Here is a 15,107-nt window from a genome sequence, read left to right on the forward strand (position 1 = left end):
GGAGCTGACAGAGCACATCCGCATGCGGGAGGAAAATAAGGAAATGGAGATCTCCTCATGGTGCCGCACAGGTATGAACTTCCTGAGTAATTTGTTCACATCTCTTCAGCTCATCCCTTCAGACAGTGACAGCGAAGAGGAGGTCAGTGATGAGGACAGTGATGTGGACAGCGATGAGGACAGCGATGTGTAGCCGTGTGCCCTGCCAGCTGTCCATGCAATAAATTCTGTGACACTTTCTGGGTGTTGTCATTTTGGGACAGCACTGGGCATGTTTGGGTAAAGCAAAGGGAGCGCAGCAGAAAATGTGTCCAGAGGAGCTGGGTGTGCTTTCCTTTTTGGTTCTGGCAGCTGCATAGCCAAGCAGGCTCTCGTGCCCCTGATGCCGGCCCCCCTCTGCCAGGTTTGCAACAACAGCATGCTGTCTCTCAACCCCATGGCACTGGTATCACCAGCCCATTGGTGGACGTGTCCATCACCGGGCTGCACCATAGTGGGAGTCCTTCATGTTGGCTGGGAGGGCAGCAGTGCAGTGACAGCAGTGATGTGACAAGATTAGTGATGCGGTGAGAACGGCTTAATCTGGGCCATGCTTGACTTCACACTGCAGCTTCAGGTGGGCGAGCAGCCCATGAGCAAGGAGGAATACCTGCAGGACACAGAGCGCTTGCAACCTGGTACAGCCATCACCACTTGTCCCTGCACATCACTGTGTGTCCCTGTGGGCAGTGGCACTGCGGTGATGGTGGCAATGCAGAGCACAGGCATACAGTGAAGAGCAATGAGCTGCTGGGCTGCCAACACAACTTCTTCCCCCGCTGCAAGCAGCTCATGCTGGAGCAGCCGGCAGCCGACATGGTGCTGGCAGTGTGGGAGGAGCTGCACGAGGATGAGATACAGCCGGGCTTCTGGCAACAGGCAGATGGCTTCTGCTGGCACATGGAGTAGGAGGTGCAGGTGAAGGTGCTGCTGGGCAGCTGGATAGTGATGGGCAGCAGTGAGCACAGGTAGAAAAGGACGGGTGGCACACGGGGAATGCGTGCGGGTGACTGTCACCTCCTGCAGTGCTGGTGTGCCTGGCACAGAGATACGTGGCAGCCATCACCAGCAGCAAGCCAGCACCTGTGGCTGTGCCATGGCATTGTGTGGTGGTACCAGCACAGCGTGGCTGAGCAAAGGGTGTGCACTGTGATGATACCAGTGCACTGTGGCTGCACCACGGCACTGTGCTGCAGTACCAACACCACGCCCTGACACACTGGAGCTGCTGCTGGCTGGAGTGGTTGATAACAGGCTGGGTGTTGTCTCCAAGCCGCTGTGATATGCTGTGCCTGTGCCAGCTGCCCCTATCAGAAGTGCAGGCCACAGCATTCACACAGGAAGGCAGCTGGCAATTCTTGTACTATGCAACAGCTCCTGGACAGTTGAGAGGTCTTCCAGTATGTTCTGCTCCATGATCTTCCCAGGCACAGAGCTGAGGCTTGCCAGCCTGCAGTTCCCCGAGTCCTCCTTCCTCCCTTTCTTACAAATGGCAGTGATGTTTGCCATTTTCCAGTCTCTGGGGACATCTGATAGCCAGGCGGCTCAGCAACTGCATCAGCCAGCTCACTCCGTACAAACAGCAGCAGAGGGTGGGCCCTGCATGGACAGCACAGTGATGCTGTTGTGCAGTGGTGCAGGCACACTCTGGCTGTACCGTGTTGTTGTGTGATTGTGTGGTGGTACAGGTGCATTTTGGCTGCAGTATTGGAGATATTGTGTTGTGGTGCTGGCACACTGTGTCTGTACCATAGAGGTACTGTGCACTGCTGTCGGGGCATTGTGGATGCACCTTGGTATTGTGAGGCAACACCAGCATGGCTCAATGTCCCACAGGAGAATGAGGCACTGGTGCTGGACTGCTTCAGGCATGAGACAATGGTACTACAGCTGTAGATGAAGTGGCTGCAGGAGGAGAAGCACTGCATCCAGCAGCTATGGGTGTCATGGGCACAGTGGTCATGCAGTCCCTGCCCTCAGTGGCCAGCCAGGTGTCAGGCACTCTCAGCAAACAGCTGCAGCATGCTGGAGCACTTTTCCCCACCAGCAGTGCCTGCAGTGAATCCACTAATATGGTACAGGCAACGTGACTTCAGCGAATGGACCAGGATTCCGGGAAAGGAAGAGAAAAAAGGGAAAATCAAACAATGACAGGATGTGGAATGTGGGGAGGAGCGGGACCTGGCTTTACTATATATTGCAGTTCCCAATCTGTGATCACAGCAGTCAGCTCTTTTCCCAGCCAGCAGTCCCTGGTTGTGAATCCACTGGCACAGTCCAGGCACAGTGAGTTTGGGGAACTGAGTAGTATTCTGAGAAAGTGAAAGGGAAAGGAAAAAAAAAGGCAAAAGATCAGCAGGAGGTGGGACGTAGGGAGGAGGGGGACTTGGCTTTACTATATATTGCAGTTTCCAATCTGTGAGCGCAACAGTCAGCTGCACAACCATGGACACTCCAGCGCTTCCAATGCCGGCCCCGCTCTGCCTGGTGACCAACAAGGACAACGTGCTGTCCCTCAACTCCATGGCGCTGGCTGTGCTGCGCAGTGTCACCCAGCCCTTGGTGGTGGTGGCTATCGCTGGGCTGTACCGCACTGGGAAGTCCTTCCTGATGAATCAGCTGGCACAGAAACGCACTGGTGAGCAAAGGGGGAAATCCCATCTGTTTGGAGGGCATCTTGTGGGATTTCAGAGAGCTCACTGCCCACAGGCTTCCCGCTGGGCCCCACGGTGCATGCGGAGACCAAGGGCATCTGGATGTGGTGCCTGCCCCACCCGCGCCGGCAGGGAGTGACCTTGGTGCTGCTGGACACCGAGGGGCTGGGAGACCCCAAAAAGGTGAGTGCAGGGGTAGGGAGGTCCCAAACACCCCATAGAAGTGGATCCCCAGTAACTCAGATATGTGTGCAGGATGACGATGACAGCGACGCCTGGATCTTCACGCTGGCGTTGCTGCTCTCCAGCACCCTGGTGTACAACAGCATAGGCACCATTGACCAGCGGGCACTGGAGCAGCTGCGGTACAGGGATGGCTGGGAGGGAGGTGACAGTGTGGCAAAGATACTGCAGTGACAACGCTGACGGGGTGACGTGGGTCCCACAGGCTGGTAACGGAGCTGACAGAGCACATCCGCGTGCGGGAGGAGAATGACAACCCAGCATCCAACTTTGTCCGCATCTTCCCGGGCTTCGTCTGGACCGTGCGTGACTTCACACTGCAGCTGCGGGCCGGTGAAAAGGCCCTGAGTGAGGATGAGTACCTGGAGGATGTGCTGCGACTGCAGACCGGTATGGCCACCAGCGTGTGTCCCCACGCAGCCCTGTGCGTATCCACCGTCGGTGGCTCTGTGCTAACGGTGGCAATGCAGGGGACGGGAAGAAGGCCAAGGAGCGCAATGAGCTGCGGCGCTGCCTGCGCAACTTCTTCCCCCACCGCAAGCTGTTCACGATGGAGCGGCCAGCAGCTGATGCGGATCTGCCGCGGTTGGAGGAGCTGCGGGAGGACGAGCTGCAGCCGGGCTTTCGAAAACAGGTGGACGCCTTCTGCCGGTACATCTGGGAGGAGGCGCCGGTGAAGGTGTTGCCGGGTGGGCACGAGGTGACGGGCAGCGGTGAGTGGCAGCAGCGTGAGAATGGGTGGCATGCAGGGGACGCGTGCAGGTGACGGGGACACATGCGTGGCAGTGACATGTGTGAGTGGCTGTCACTTCTCATAGTGCTGGCGGGTCTGGCGGAGAAATACGTGGCGGCCATCACCAACGGTGCAGTGCCCTGCGTGGAGAGCGCAGTGACAGCACTGGCACGGGCCGAGAACAAAGCAGCAGTGGAGGCGGCGGTGGCCGAGTACCAGCGGGGCATGGAGCAGGGCCTGGTGCTGCCCACGCCCTCACACAGTGCTCTCATGGCTGTGCATCAGGACTGTGTGCAACGCGCCATCACCCTCTTTCTGTCCCGTGCCTTTGCTGACCATGAACGCCAATACCATGCGGAGCTGGTGGTGAGTTGTCGTCACATCGTGGGGTATTGGAGGCATGGCTGTGCACTTGAGCACTGATCTGTGGCGCAGTGCAAGCTGGAGGCAGCCAAGGAGGAGTTCTGCCAGCGCAATGAGGAGGCGTCGGAGCAGCGGTGCCATGCAGTGCTGCAGGAGCTTTGGAGGGATGTGGAGCTCCGCCTGCAGAATGGGGACTACGTGGCACCTGGTGGTGCACAGCTGTTCAAGGAGGACCTGGACCGCGTGCTGGAGGAGTACAAGCGGCGGCCTGACAAGGGTGTCAAGGTGAGTGGGGTGTGTGGGAGTGGGCTGGGGTGGCACCAGGTGCGATGGAACTGTGCCTCATGGTTGTTCGGTCAGGCGGAGGCGGTGCTGGAGGTGTTCCTGCGGGAGCGCGAGGGGCTGGCACACGTGTTGAAGGCCACTGAGGTGCAGCTGGAGCTGGCGGAGCGGCAGCGGGAGGCAGCAGCGGCCGAAGCAGAGGCGGCCCAGAAGGCTGCAGAGGCACGGCTGGAGGAGCAGCGGCGCACCGTGGAGGAACACAAACGTCAGCTGGAGCAACAGTTGAAGGAGGAGCAGCGTGCGTGGCTGGAGGAGCAGCAGCGCGTGTTGGAGCACCACAAGAAGGTGAGCGCTGTGACGGTGTTGTGAGTGTACTACAGATGTGTTCTGTGTTGGTACCAGCACATTGTGGCTGTTATGGCATTGTATGCTGCTACTAACACTGCTCCCTGTCCCACAGGAGTATGAAGCACTGGTGCGGGAGGGCTTCAAGCGTGAGGCGGCAGCCATGCAGGAGCTGATCACACAGCTGCAGAAGGAAAAGAAGAAAATGGAGGTGGGCACCTGGGTTAGCTCAGCTCTGAACGTTCTGAGCAACATTTTGGCTCCATTCCTGCCTGGTATGGCAGGAAAACTTTTCAATAAACTGCGGCGCGTGTGATGTGGACTGCTGCCCAGCAGCTGTCCCTGCAATAAATCCAGTTGCACTGCCCCAGTGTTATCATTTCAGGAAAGCGTGGGGATTCATTCCAGGGAAGCAAAGGCAGCAGAGGCAGAGGGTGGACTACGGGGCTGCATGTATTTCCATTTTAAGTTCCAGAGCGGGGGCCACTCAGGCATCTCATAGAATCACAGAATTGTGGAATCACAAACACTAGTATGGCTTGGATTGGAAAGGGTGTCAATGACCATCTGCTTCCAACCTCTCAGCTGCAGGCTGGTTGCCCAACAACAGCTTGGTCTGCCCGAGGCCAATCCATGGTCTTGCCCACCTCCAGGGATGGGGCACCCATAGCTCTGGGCAGCAGTGCCAGCACCTCACAGCCCTCTGAGTGAAAAACCTCCTCCTCAGAGCTCACCTAAACCTGCCCTCTTTTAGTTTAAGACCTTTCTTCCCTGCCCAGTCACTACCAGACTGTCCAAAAAGGCACTCTCCATCCTGCTTATAAGTGCCCCTGAGTAATGGAAGGCCTCAGCAAGGTCACCCCAGAGCCTTCTTCTCCCCATTCTCAACACCCACTGCTCTCTCAGCCTGTGTTTGCAGAGGAAGAGGTGCTTCAGCCCTCTGAGCGTCTTTCTGGCCCTCCTCTGGGCCTGCTGCAAAAACTTCACATCGTTCATGTGATGGGGGTCAAGATCTTCATGGGCAGAGCAGAGTGCGACAATCGCCTCCCTGCCTGCTGACTGCTCTCTGTTGATGCAGCCCAGGATGCTTTTGGCCTTTCTGGGCTGCAAGCACACACTGCTGCCTCGTGTCCAGCTTTTGTCCACCAGGACACCCAACTCCTTACCTCAGGGCTGCACTCATGGAGTTCTCCCAGTCTGCACATCTATCTGGGATTGCCCCAACCCAAGAGCAGCACCTTGCACTGGGCCTTGCTGAACCTCCTTACGTTCACGTGGGCCTACTTCCAAAGCCTGTCCTTGTCCCTGTGGATGGCGTCCCTTCTTCCTCTTGTGTCAACTACACCACTCAGCTTGGTGTTGTCAGCCAACTCAATCCCACTACGACACTGACCAAGATGTGGAAGAGCAGCAACCCAAGAAGGTCCCATGAGGGACATGGCTCGTGCCCGGCCTCCACCTGGACATTGAGCCACTGAGCACAACCACCTGGCTGTGAGCATCCAACCAATTCTTATCCACCAAAGAGTCTACTCATCTCTCTCCATTTTACAAATAGGCATGTGGTGCAGGACCATGTCAAAGGCCTTGCACAGGTTCAGGTGGATGACATCAGTCGCCCTTCTTTTGTCCACCAATGCTGTCAGTCCATCACAGAAGGCCACCAGACAGGTCAGGCACCATCTGCCCTTGGCAAAGCCGTGCTGGCTGCCTGGGGTCACCTTGTCGTCCGTCACTCATGCGCCTTAACATGTCATCCAGGAGGATCTGCTCCATGATCTTCCCAGGCACACAGATGAGGCTTGCCAGCCTGGATTTCCCTGGGTGCTCCTTCCTTCATTTCTTATACGTGGCAGTGACCTTTGCCTTTTTCCAGTCTCAGGGGACATCTCCTGACAGCCCTGACATTTTAATGATGATGGAGAGAGGTTCAGGAACCACATCTGCCAGCTCCCTCCATACAAACAGCAGCAGAGGGTGGGCTGCTGTCACCAGCAGCACCGTGCCCTCTGTGGACAGCACAGTGACGCTGTTGTGCAGTGGTGCAGGCACATTCTGGCTGAACCGCGATGGTATGTGTGGTAGTACAGGTGCATTTTGGCTGCAGCACTGGAGGTACTGTGTTGTGGTGCTGGAGCACAATGGCGGTACCATGGAGGTGTTGTGTGGTGGTACAGATGCACTGTGGCTGCACCGTGACTATTGTGTAATGGGAAAGCGGTGTTGTGTGGTGTTAGTGTCACACGGTGGCTGTGCCATTTTGCTGATGTGTGATGGTACTGGCACATTGTGGCTGTAAAGATGGTCACCGTGATGATGTTAGATGGCATTGCTGGCATGACATGTCTATTCCATAGGTTTTTTAGGTTGGACGTCAGGGGGAAATTCTTTACAGAGAGAGTGTTGAGGTGCTGGAACAGGCTGCCCAGGGAGGTTGTGGATGCCCCGTCCCTGGAGGTGTTCAAGGCCAGATTGGATGGGGCCCTGGGCAGTCTGGTCTAGCATTAGGTGGGATGGTTGGTGGCCCTGCATGTGGCAGGGGGGTTGGAGATTCATGATCCTTGAGGTCCCTTCCAACCCTGGCAATTCTGTGATTCTGTGATTCTGTTTGTGACGCTGTGCGGTGGTGGTACCAGCACATTGTAGCTTTCCTATGGGCCTCTTTGGCTGTACCAGGAAGGTGTGTGGTGATGCTGGCACACTGTGCATGTACCATGGACGTGTTATGTGGTGGTACCAGCACACTGTGTCTGCATTAAGCTGCTCGGTGGTGGTGCTGTTGCACTGTGGCTGCACTGTGTGGTGGCAGCAACCCCACTCCATATCCCACAGGAGCGCAAGGCACTGATGAACGAGGGCTTCAAACACATAGAGGTGGCAATTCAGCAGATGATTAAGCAGATGCAGACGGAGAAGAAGGAAATGGAGATCTCCTCATGGTGCCGCACGGGTATGAACTTCCTGAGTAATCTGTTCACATCTCTTCAGCTCATCCCTTCAGACAGTGACAGCGAAGAGGAGGTCAGTGATGAGGACAGTGATGTGGACAGCGATGAGGACAGCGATGTGTAGCCGTGTGCCCTGCCAGCTGTCCATGCAATAAATTCTGTGACACTTTCCGGGTGTTGTCATTTTGGGACAGCACTGGGCATGTTTGGGTAAAGCAAAGGAAACAGCAGCAGGAAATGTGTCCAGAGGAGCTGGGTGTGCTTTCCTTTTTGGTTCTGGCAGCTGCATAGCCAAGCAGGCTCTCGTGCCCCTGATGCCGGCCCCCCTCTGCCAGGTTTGCAACAACAGCATGCTGTCTCTCAACCCCATGGCACTGGTATCACCAGCCCATTGGTGGACGTGTCCATCACCGGGCTGCACCATAGTGGGAGTCCTTTATGTTGGCTGGGAGGGCAGCAGTGCAGTGATAGCAGTGATGTGACAAGATTAGTGATGCGGTGAGAACGGCTTAACCTGGGCCGTGCACGACTTCACACTGCAGCTGCAGGTGGGCGAGCAGCCCATGAGCAAGGAGGAATACCTGCAGGACACAGAGCGCTTGCAACCTGGTACAGCCATCACCACTTGTCCCTGCACATCACTGTGTGTCCCTGTGGGCAGTGGCACTGCGGTGATGGTGGCAATGCAGAGAACAGGCATACAGTGAAGAGCAATGAGCTGCTGGGCTGCCAACACAACTTCTTCCCCCGCTGCAAGCAGCTCATGCTGGAGCAGCCGGCAGCCGACATGGTGCTGGCAGTGTGGGAGGAGCTGCACGAGGATGAGATACAGCCGGGCTTCTGGCAACAGGCAGATGGCTTCTGCTGGCACATGGAGTAGGAGGTGCAGGTGAAGGTGCTGCTGGGCAGCTGGATAGTGATGGGCAGCAGTGAGCACAGGTAGAAAAGGACGGGTGGCACACGGGGAATGCGTGCGGGTGACTGTCACCTCCTGCAGTGCTGGTGTGCCTGGCACAGAGATACGTGGCAGCCATCACCAGCAGCAAGCCAGCACCTGTGGCTGTGCCATGGCATTGTGTGGTGGTACCAGCACAGCGTGGCTGAGCAAAGGGTGTGCACTGTGATGATACCAGTGCACTGTGGCTGCACCACGGCACTGTGCTGCAGTACCAACACCACGCCCTGACACACTGGAGCTGCTGCTGGCTGGAGTGGTTGATAACAGGCTGGGTGTTGTCTCCAAGCCGCTGTGATATGCTGTGCCTGTGCCAGCTGCCCCTATCAGAAGTGCAGGCCACAGCATTCACACAGGAAGGCAGCTGGCAATTCTTGTACTATGCAACAGCTCCTGGACAGTTGAGAGGTCTTCCAGTATGTTCTGCTCCATGATCTTCCCAGGCACAGAGCTGAGGCTTGCCAGCCTGCAGTTCCCCGAGTCCTCCTTCCTCCCTTTCTTACAAATGGCAGTGATGTTTGCCATTTTCCAGTCTCTGGGGACATCTGATAGCCAGGCGGCTCAGCAACTGCATCAGCCAGCTCACTCCGTACAAACAGCAGCAGAGGGTGGGCCCTGCATGGACAGCACAGTGATGCTGTTGTGCAGTGGTGCAGGCACACTCTGGCTGTACCGTGTTGTTGTGTGATTGTGTGGTGGTACAGGTGCATTTTGGCTGCAGTATTGGAGATATTGTGTTGTGGTGCTGGCACACTGTGTCTGTACCATAGAGGTACTGTGCACTGCTGTCGGGGCATTGTGGATGCACCTTGGTATTGTGAGGCAACACCAGCATGGCTCAATGTCCCACAGGAGAATGAGGCACTGGTGCTGGACTGCTTCAGGCATGAGACAATGGTACTACAGCTGTAGATGAAGTGGCTGCAGGAGGAGAAGCACTGCATCCAGCAGCTATGGGTGTCATGGGCACAGTGGTCATGCAGTCCCTGCCCTCAGTGGCCAGCCAGGTGTCAGGCACTCTCAGCAAACAGCTGCAGCATGCTGGAGCACTTTTCCCCACCAGCAGTGCCTGCAGTGAATCCACTAATATGGTACAGGCAACGTGACTTCAGCGAATGGACCAGGATTCCGGGAAAGGAAGAGAAAAAAGGGAAAATCAAACAATGACAGGATGTGGAATGTGGGGAGGAGCGGGACCTGGCTTTACTATATATTGCAGTTCCCAATCTGTGATCACAGCAGTCAGCTCTTTTCCCAGCCAGCAGTCCCTGGTTGTGAATCCACTGGCACAGTCCAGGCACAGTGAGTTTGGGGAACTGAGTAGTATTCTGAGAAAGTGAAAGGGAAAGGAAAAAAAAAGGCAAAAGATCAGCAGGAGGTGGGACGTAGGGAGGAGGGGGACTTGGCTTTACTATATATTGCAGTTTCCAATCTGTGAGCGCAACAGTCAGCTGCACAACCATGGACACTCCAGCGCTTCCAATGCCGGCCCCGCTCTGCCTGGTGACCAACAAGGACAACGTGCTGTCCCTCAACTCCATGGCGCTGGCTGTGCTGCGCAGTGTCACCCAGCCCTTGGTGGTGGTGGCTATCGCTGGGCTGTACCGCACTGGGAAGTCCTTCCTGATGAATCAGCTGGCACAGAAACGCACTGGTGAGCAAAGGGGGAAATCCCATCTGTTTGGAGGGCATCTTGTGGGATTTCAGAGAGCTCACTGCCCACAGGCTTCCCGCTGGGCCCCACGGTGCATGCGGAGACCAAGGGCATCTGGATGTGGTGCCTGCCCCACCCGCGCCGGCAGGGAGTGACCTTGGTGCTGCTGGACACCGAGGGGCTGGGAGACCCCAAAAAGGTGAGTGCAGGGGTAGGGAGGTCCCAAACACCCCATAGAAGTGGATCCCCAGTAACTCAGATATGTGTGCAGGATGACGATGACAGCGACGCCTGGATCTTCACGCTGGCGTTGCTGCTCTCCAGCACCCTGGTGTACAACAGCATAGGCACCATTGACCAGCGGGCACTGGAGCAGCTGCGGTACAGGGATGGCTGGGAGGGAGGTGACAGTGTGGCAAAGATACTGCAGTGACAACGCTGACGGGGTGACGTGGGTCCCACAGGCTGGTAACGGAGCTGACAGAGCACATCCGCGTGCGGGAGGAGAATGACAACCCAGCATCCAACTTTGTCCGCATCTTCCCGGGCTTCGTCTGGACCGTGCGTGACTTCACACTGCAGCTGCGGGCCGGTGAAAAGGCCCTGAGTGAGGATGAGTACCTGGAGGATGTGCTGCGACTGCAGACCGGTATGGCCACCAGCGTGTGTCCCCACGCAGCCCTGTGCGTATCCACCGTCGGTGGCTCTGTGCTAACGGTGGCAATGCAGGGGACGGGAAGAAGGCCAAGGAGCGCAATGAGCTGCGGCGCTGCCTGCGCAACTTCTTCCCCCACCGCAAGCTGTTCACGATGGAGCGGCCAGCAGCTGATGCGGATCTGCCGCGGTTGGAGGAGCTGCGGGAGGACGAGCTGCAGCCGGGCTTTCGAAAACAGGTGGACGCCTTCTGCCGGTACATCTGGGAGGAGGCGCCGGTGAAGGTGTTGCCGGGTGGGCACGAGGTGACGGGCAGCGGTGAGTGGCAGCAGCGTGAGAATGGGTGGCATGCAGGGGACGCGTGCAGGTGACGGGGACACATGCGTGGCAGTGACATGTGTGAGTGGCTGTCACTTCTCATAGTGCTGGCGGGTCTGGCGGAGAAATACGTGGCGGCCATCACCAACGGTGCAGTGCCCTGCGTGGAGAGCGCAGTGACAGCACTGGCACGGGCCGAGAACAAAGCAGCAGTGGAGGCGGCGGTGGCCGAGTACCAGCGGGGCATGGAGCAGGGCCTGGTGCTGCCCACGCCCTCACACAGTGCTCTCATGGCTGTGCATCAGGACTGTGTGCAACGCGCCATCACCCTCTTTCTGTCCCGTGCCTTTGCTGACCATGAACGCCAATACCATGCGGAGCTGGTGGTGAGTTGTCGTCACATCGTGGGGTATTGGAGGCATGGCTGTGCACTTGAGCACTGATCTGTGGCGCAGTGCAAGCTGGAGGCAGCCAAGGAGGAGTTCTGCCAGCGCAATGAGGAGGCGTCGGAGCAGCGGTGCCATGCAGTGCTGCAGGAGCTTTGGAGGGATGTGGAGCTCCGCCTGCAGAATGGGGACTACGTGGCACCTGGTGGTGCACAGCTGTTCAAGGAGGACCTGGACCGCGTGCTGGAGGAGTACAAGCGGCGGCCTGACAAGGGTGTCAAGGTGAGTGGGGTGTGTGGGAGTGGGCTGGGGTGGCACCAGGTGCGATGGAACTGTGCCTCATGGTTGTTCGGTCAGGCGGAGGCGGTGCTGGAGGTGTTCCTGCGGGAGCGCGAGGGGCTGGCACACGTGTTGAAGGCCACTGAGGTGCAGCTGGAGCTGGCGGAGCGGCAGCGGGAGGCAGCAGCGGCCGAAGCAGAGGCGGCCCAGAAGGCTGCAGAGGCACGGCTGGAGGAGCAGCGGCGCACCGTGGAGGAACACAAACGTCAGCTGGAGCAACAGTTGAAGGAGGAGCAGCGTGCGTGGCTGGAGGAGCAGCAGCGCGTGTTGGAGCACCACAAGAAGGTGAGCGCTGTGACGGTGTTGTGAGTGTACTACAGATGTGTTCTGTGTTGGTACCAGCACATTGTGGCTGTTATGGCATTGTATGCTGCTACTAACACTGCTCCCTGTCCCACAGGAGTATGAAGCACTGGTGCGGGAGGGCTTCAAGCGTGAGGCGGCAGCCATGCAGGAGCTGATCACACAGCTGCAGAAGGAAAAGAAGAAAATGGAGGTGGGCACCTGGGTTAGCTCAGCTCTGAACGTTCTGAGCAACATTTTGGCTCCATTCCTGCCTGGTATGGCAGGAAAACTTTTCAATAAACTGCGGCGCGTGTGATGTGGACTGCTGCCCAGCAGCTGTCCCTGCAATAAATCCAGTTGCACTGCCCCAGTGTTATCATTTCAGGAAAGCGTGGGGATTCATTCCAGGGAAGCAAAGGCAGCAGAGGCAGAGGGTGGACTACGGGGCTGCATGTATTTCCATTTTAAGTTCCAGAGCGGGGGCCACTCAGGCATCTCATAGAATCACAGAATTGTGGAATCACAAACACTAGTATGGCTTGGATTGGAAAGGGTGTCAATGACCATCTGCTTCCAACCTCTCAGCTGCAGGCTGGTTGCCCAACAACAGCTTGGTCTGCCCGAGGCCAATCCATGGTCTTGCCCACCTCCAGGGATGGGGCACCCATAGCTCTGGGCAGCAGTGCCAGCACCTCACAGCCCTCTGAGTGAAAAACCTCCTCCTCAGAGCTCACCTAAACCTGCCCTCTTTTAGTTTAAGACCTTTCTTCCCTGCCCAGTCACTACCAGACTGTCCAAAAAGGCACTCTCCATCCTGCTTATAAGTGCCCCTGAGTAATGGAAGGCCTCAGCAAGGTCACCCCAGAGCCTTCTTCTCCCCATTCTCAACACCCACTGCTCTCTCAGCCTGTGTTTGCAGAGGAAGAGGTGCTTCAGCCCTCTGAGCGTCTTTCTGGCCCTCCTCTGGGCCTGCTGCAAAAACTTCACATCGTTCATGTGATGGGGGTCAAGATCTTCATGGGCAGAGCAGAGTGCGACAATCGCCTCCCTGCCTGCTGACTGCTCTCTGTTGATGCAGCCCAGGATGCTTTTGGCCTTTCTGGGCTGCAAGCACACACTGCTGCCTCGTGTCCAGCTTTTGTCCACCAGGACACCCAACTCCTTACCTCAGGGCTGCACTCATGGAGTTCTCCCAGTCTGCACATCTATCTGGGATTGCCCCAACCCAAGAGCAGCACCTTGCACTGGGCCTTGCTGAACCTCCTTACGTTCACGTGGGCCTACTTCCAAAGCCTGTCCTTGTCCCTGTGGATGGCGTCCCTTCTTCCTCTTGTGTCAACTACACCACTCAGCTTGGTGTTGTCAGCCAACTCAATCCCACTACGACACTGACCAAGATGTGGAAGAGCAGCAACCCAAGAAGGTCCCATGAGGGACATGGCTCGTGCCCGGCCTCCACCTGGACATTGAGCCACTGAGCACAACCACCTGGCTGTGAGCATCCAACCAATTCTTATCCACCAAAGAGTCTACTCATCTCTCTCCATTTTACAAATAGGCATGTGGTGCAGGACCATGTCAAAGGCCTTGCACAGGTTCAGGTGGATGACATCAGTCGCCCTTCTTTTGTCCACCAATGCTGTCAGTCCATCACAGAAGGCCACCAGACAGGTCAGGCACCATCTGCCCTTGGCAAAGCCGTGCTGGCTGCCTGGGGTCACCTTGTCGTCCGTCACTCATGCGCCTTAACATGTCATCCAGGAGGATCTGCTCCATGATCTTCCCAGGCACACAGATGAGGCTTGCCAGCCTGGATTTCCCTGGGTGCTCCTTCCTTCATTTCTTATACGTGGCAGTGACCTTTGCCTTTTTCCAGTCTCAGGGGACATCTCCTGACAGCCCTGACATTTTAATGATGATGGAGAGAGGTTCAGGAACCACATCTGCCAGCTCCCTCCATACAAACAGCAGCAGAGGGTGGGCTGCTGTCACCAGCAGCACCGTGCCCTCTGTGGACAGCACAGTGACGCTGTTGTGCAGTGGTGCAGGCACATTCTGGCTGAACCGCGATGGTATGTGTGGTAGTACAGGTGCATTTTGGCTGCAGCACTGGAGGTACTGTGTTGTGGTGCTGGAGCACAATGGCGGTACCATGGAGGTGTTGTGTGGTGGTACAGATGCACTGTGGCTGCACCGTGACTATTGTGTAATGGGAAAGCGGTGTTGTGTGGTGTTAGTGTCACACGGTGGCTGTGCCATTTTGCTGATGTGTGATGGTACTGGCACATTGTGGCTGTAAAGATGGTCACCGTGATGATGTTAGATGGCATTGCTGGCATGACATGTCTATTCCATAGGTTTTTTAGGTTGGACGTCAGGGGGAAATTCTTTACAGAGAGAGTGTTGAGGTGCTGGAACAGGCTGCCCAGGGAGGTTGTGGATGCCCCGTCCCTGGAGGTGTTCAAGGCCAGATTGGATGGGGCCCTGGGCAGTCTGGTCTAGCATTAGGTGGGATGGTTGGTGGCCCTGCATGTGGCAGGGGGGTTGGAGATTCATGATCCTTGAGGTCCCTTCCAACCCTGGCAATTCTGTGATTCTGTGATTCTGTTTGTGACGCTGTGCGGTGGTGGTACCAGCACATTGTAGCTTTCCTATGGGCCTCTTTGGCTGTACCAGGAAGGTGTGTGGTGATGCTGGCACACTGTGCATGTACCATGGACGTGTTATGTGGTGGTACCAGCACACTGTGTCTGCATTAAGCTGCTCGGTGGTGGTGCTGTTGCACTGTGGCTGCACTGTGTGGTGGCAGCAACCCCACTCCATATCCCACAGGAGCGCAAGGCACTGATGAACGAGGGCTTCAAACACATAGAGGTGGCAATTCAGCAGATGATTAAGCAGATGCAGAC

At 56.8% G+C, this 15,107-nt stretch overlaps 2 protein-coding genes across 4 annotated transcripts; both read left to right on the forward strand.

The window, feature by feature from the left end:
• The first annotated feature begins 799 nt into the window (after positions 1–799).
• LOC149916381 (guanylate-binding protein 1-like) lies at positions 800–5,024 on the forward strand. Of its 2 annotated transcripts, XM_090147958.1 has the most exons (10): positions 800–2,325; positions 2,448–2,677; positions 2,749–2,876; positions 2,949–3,058; positions 3,142–3,326; positions 3,407–3,649; positions 3,755–4,035; positions 4,105–4,317; positions 4,393–4,659; positions 4,775–5,024. In XM_090147958.1, exons 1-10 carry the CDS (start codon positions 2,195–2,197, stop codon positions 4,973–4,975), a joined length of 1,989 nt encoding a protein of 662 aa, XP_090004084.1. In that variant the 5' UTR covers positions 800–2,194; the 3' UTR covers positions 4,976–5,024. The 2 variants fall into 2 exon arrangements, with proteins under 2 accessions (XP_090004084.1, XP_090004085.1); XM_090147959.1 differs by lacking the exon at positions 800–2,325 and having other exon boundaries at positions 2,341–2,677.
• A 3,083-nt stretch (positions 5,025–8,107) lies between these two features.
• LOC149916382 (guanylate-binding protein 1-like) lies at positions 8,108–12,563 on the forward strand. 2 transcript variants are annotated; one of them, XM_090147956.1, is made up of 10 exons: positions 8,108–9,864; positions 9,987–10,216; positions 10,288–10,415; positions 10,488–10,597; positions 10,681–10,865; positions 10,946–11,188; positions 11,294–11,574; positions 11,644–11,856; positions 11,932–12,198; positions 12,314–12,563. In XM_090147956.1, exons 1-10 carry the CDS (start codon positions 9,734–9,736, stop codon positions 12,512–12,514), a joined length of 1,989 nt encoding a protein of 662 aa, XP_090004082.1. In that variant the 5' UTR covers positions 8,108–9,733; the 3' UTR covers positions 12,515–12,563. The 2 variants fall into 2 exon arrangements, with proteins under 2 accessions (XP_090004082.1, XP_090004083.1); XM_090147957.1 differs by lacking the exon at positions 8,108–9,864 and having other exon boundaries at positions 9,880–10,216.
• Positions 12,564–15,107: the final 2,544 nt, after the last annotated feature.

The sequence above is a fragment of the Phasianus colchicus genome, chromosome 11, assembly GCF_987193195.1.
Source record: "Phasianus colchicus chromosome 11, bPhaCol1.hap1.1, whole genome shotgun sequence".
NCBI classification, from domain to species: Eukaryota; Metazoa; Chordata; class Aves; order Galliformes; family Phasianidae; genus Phasianus; species Phasianus colchicus.

Coding starts and splice junctions, on each gene's coding strand:
- LOC149916381 (XM_090147958.1), top strand. CDS start 2,195: ATGTGGAATGTGGGGAGGAGCGGGACCTGGCTTTACTATATATTGCAG. Junction 2,326..2,447: donor ACTGGCACAGTCCAGGCACA/GTGAGTTTGGGG, acceptor TATATATTGCAG/TTTCCAATCTGTGAGCGCAA. Junction 4,660..4,774: donor TGTTGGAGCACCACAAGAAG/GTGAGCGCTGTG, acceptor CCTGTCCCACAG/GAGTATGAAGCACTGGTGCG.
- LOC149916382 (XM_090147956.1), top strand. CDS start 9,734: ATGTGGAATGTGGGGAGGAGCGGGACCTGGCTTTACTATATATTGCAG. Junction 10,598..10,680: donor CGGGCACTGGAGCAGCTGCG/GTACAGGGATGG, acceptor TGGGTCCCACAG/GCTGGTAACGGAGCTGACAG. Junction 11,857..11,931: donor GGCCTGACAAGGGTGTCAAG/GTGAGTGGGGTG, acceptor TTGTTCGGTCAG/GCGGAGGCGGTGCTGGAGGT.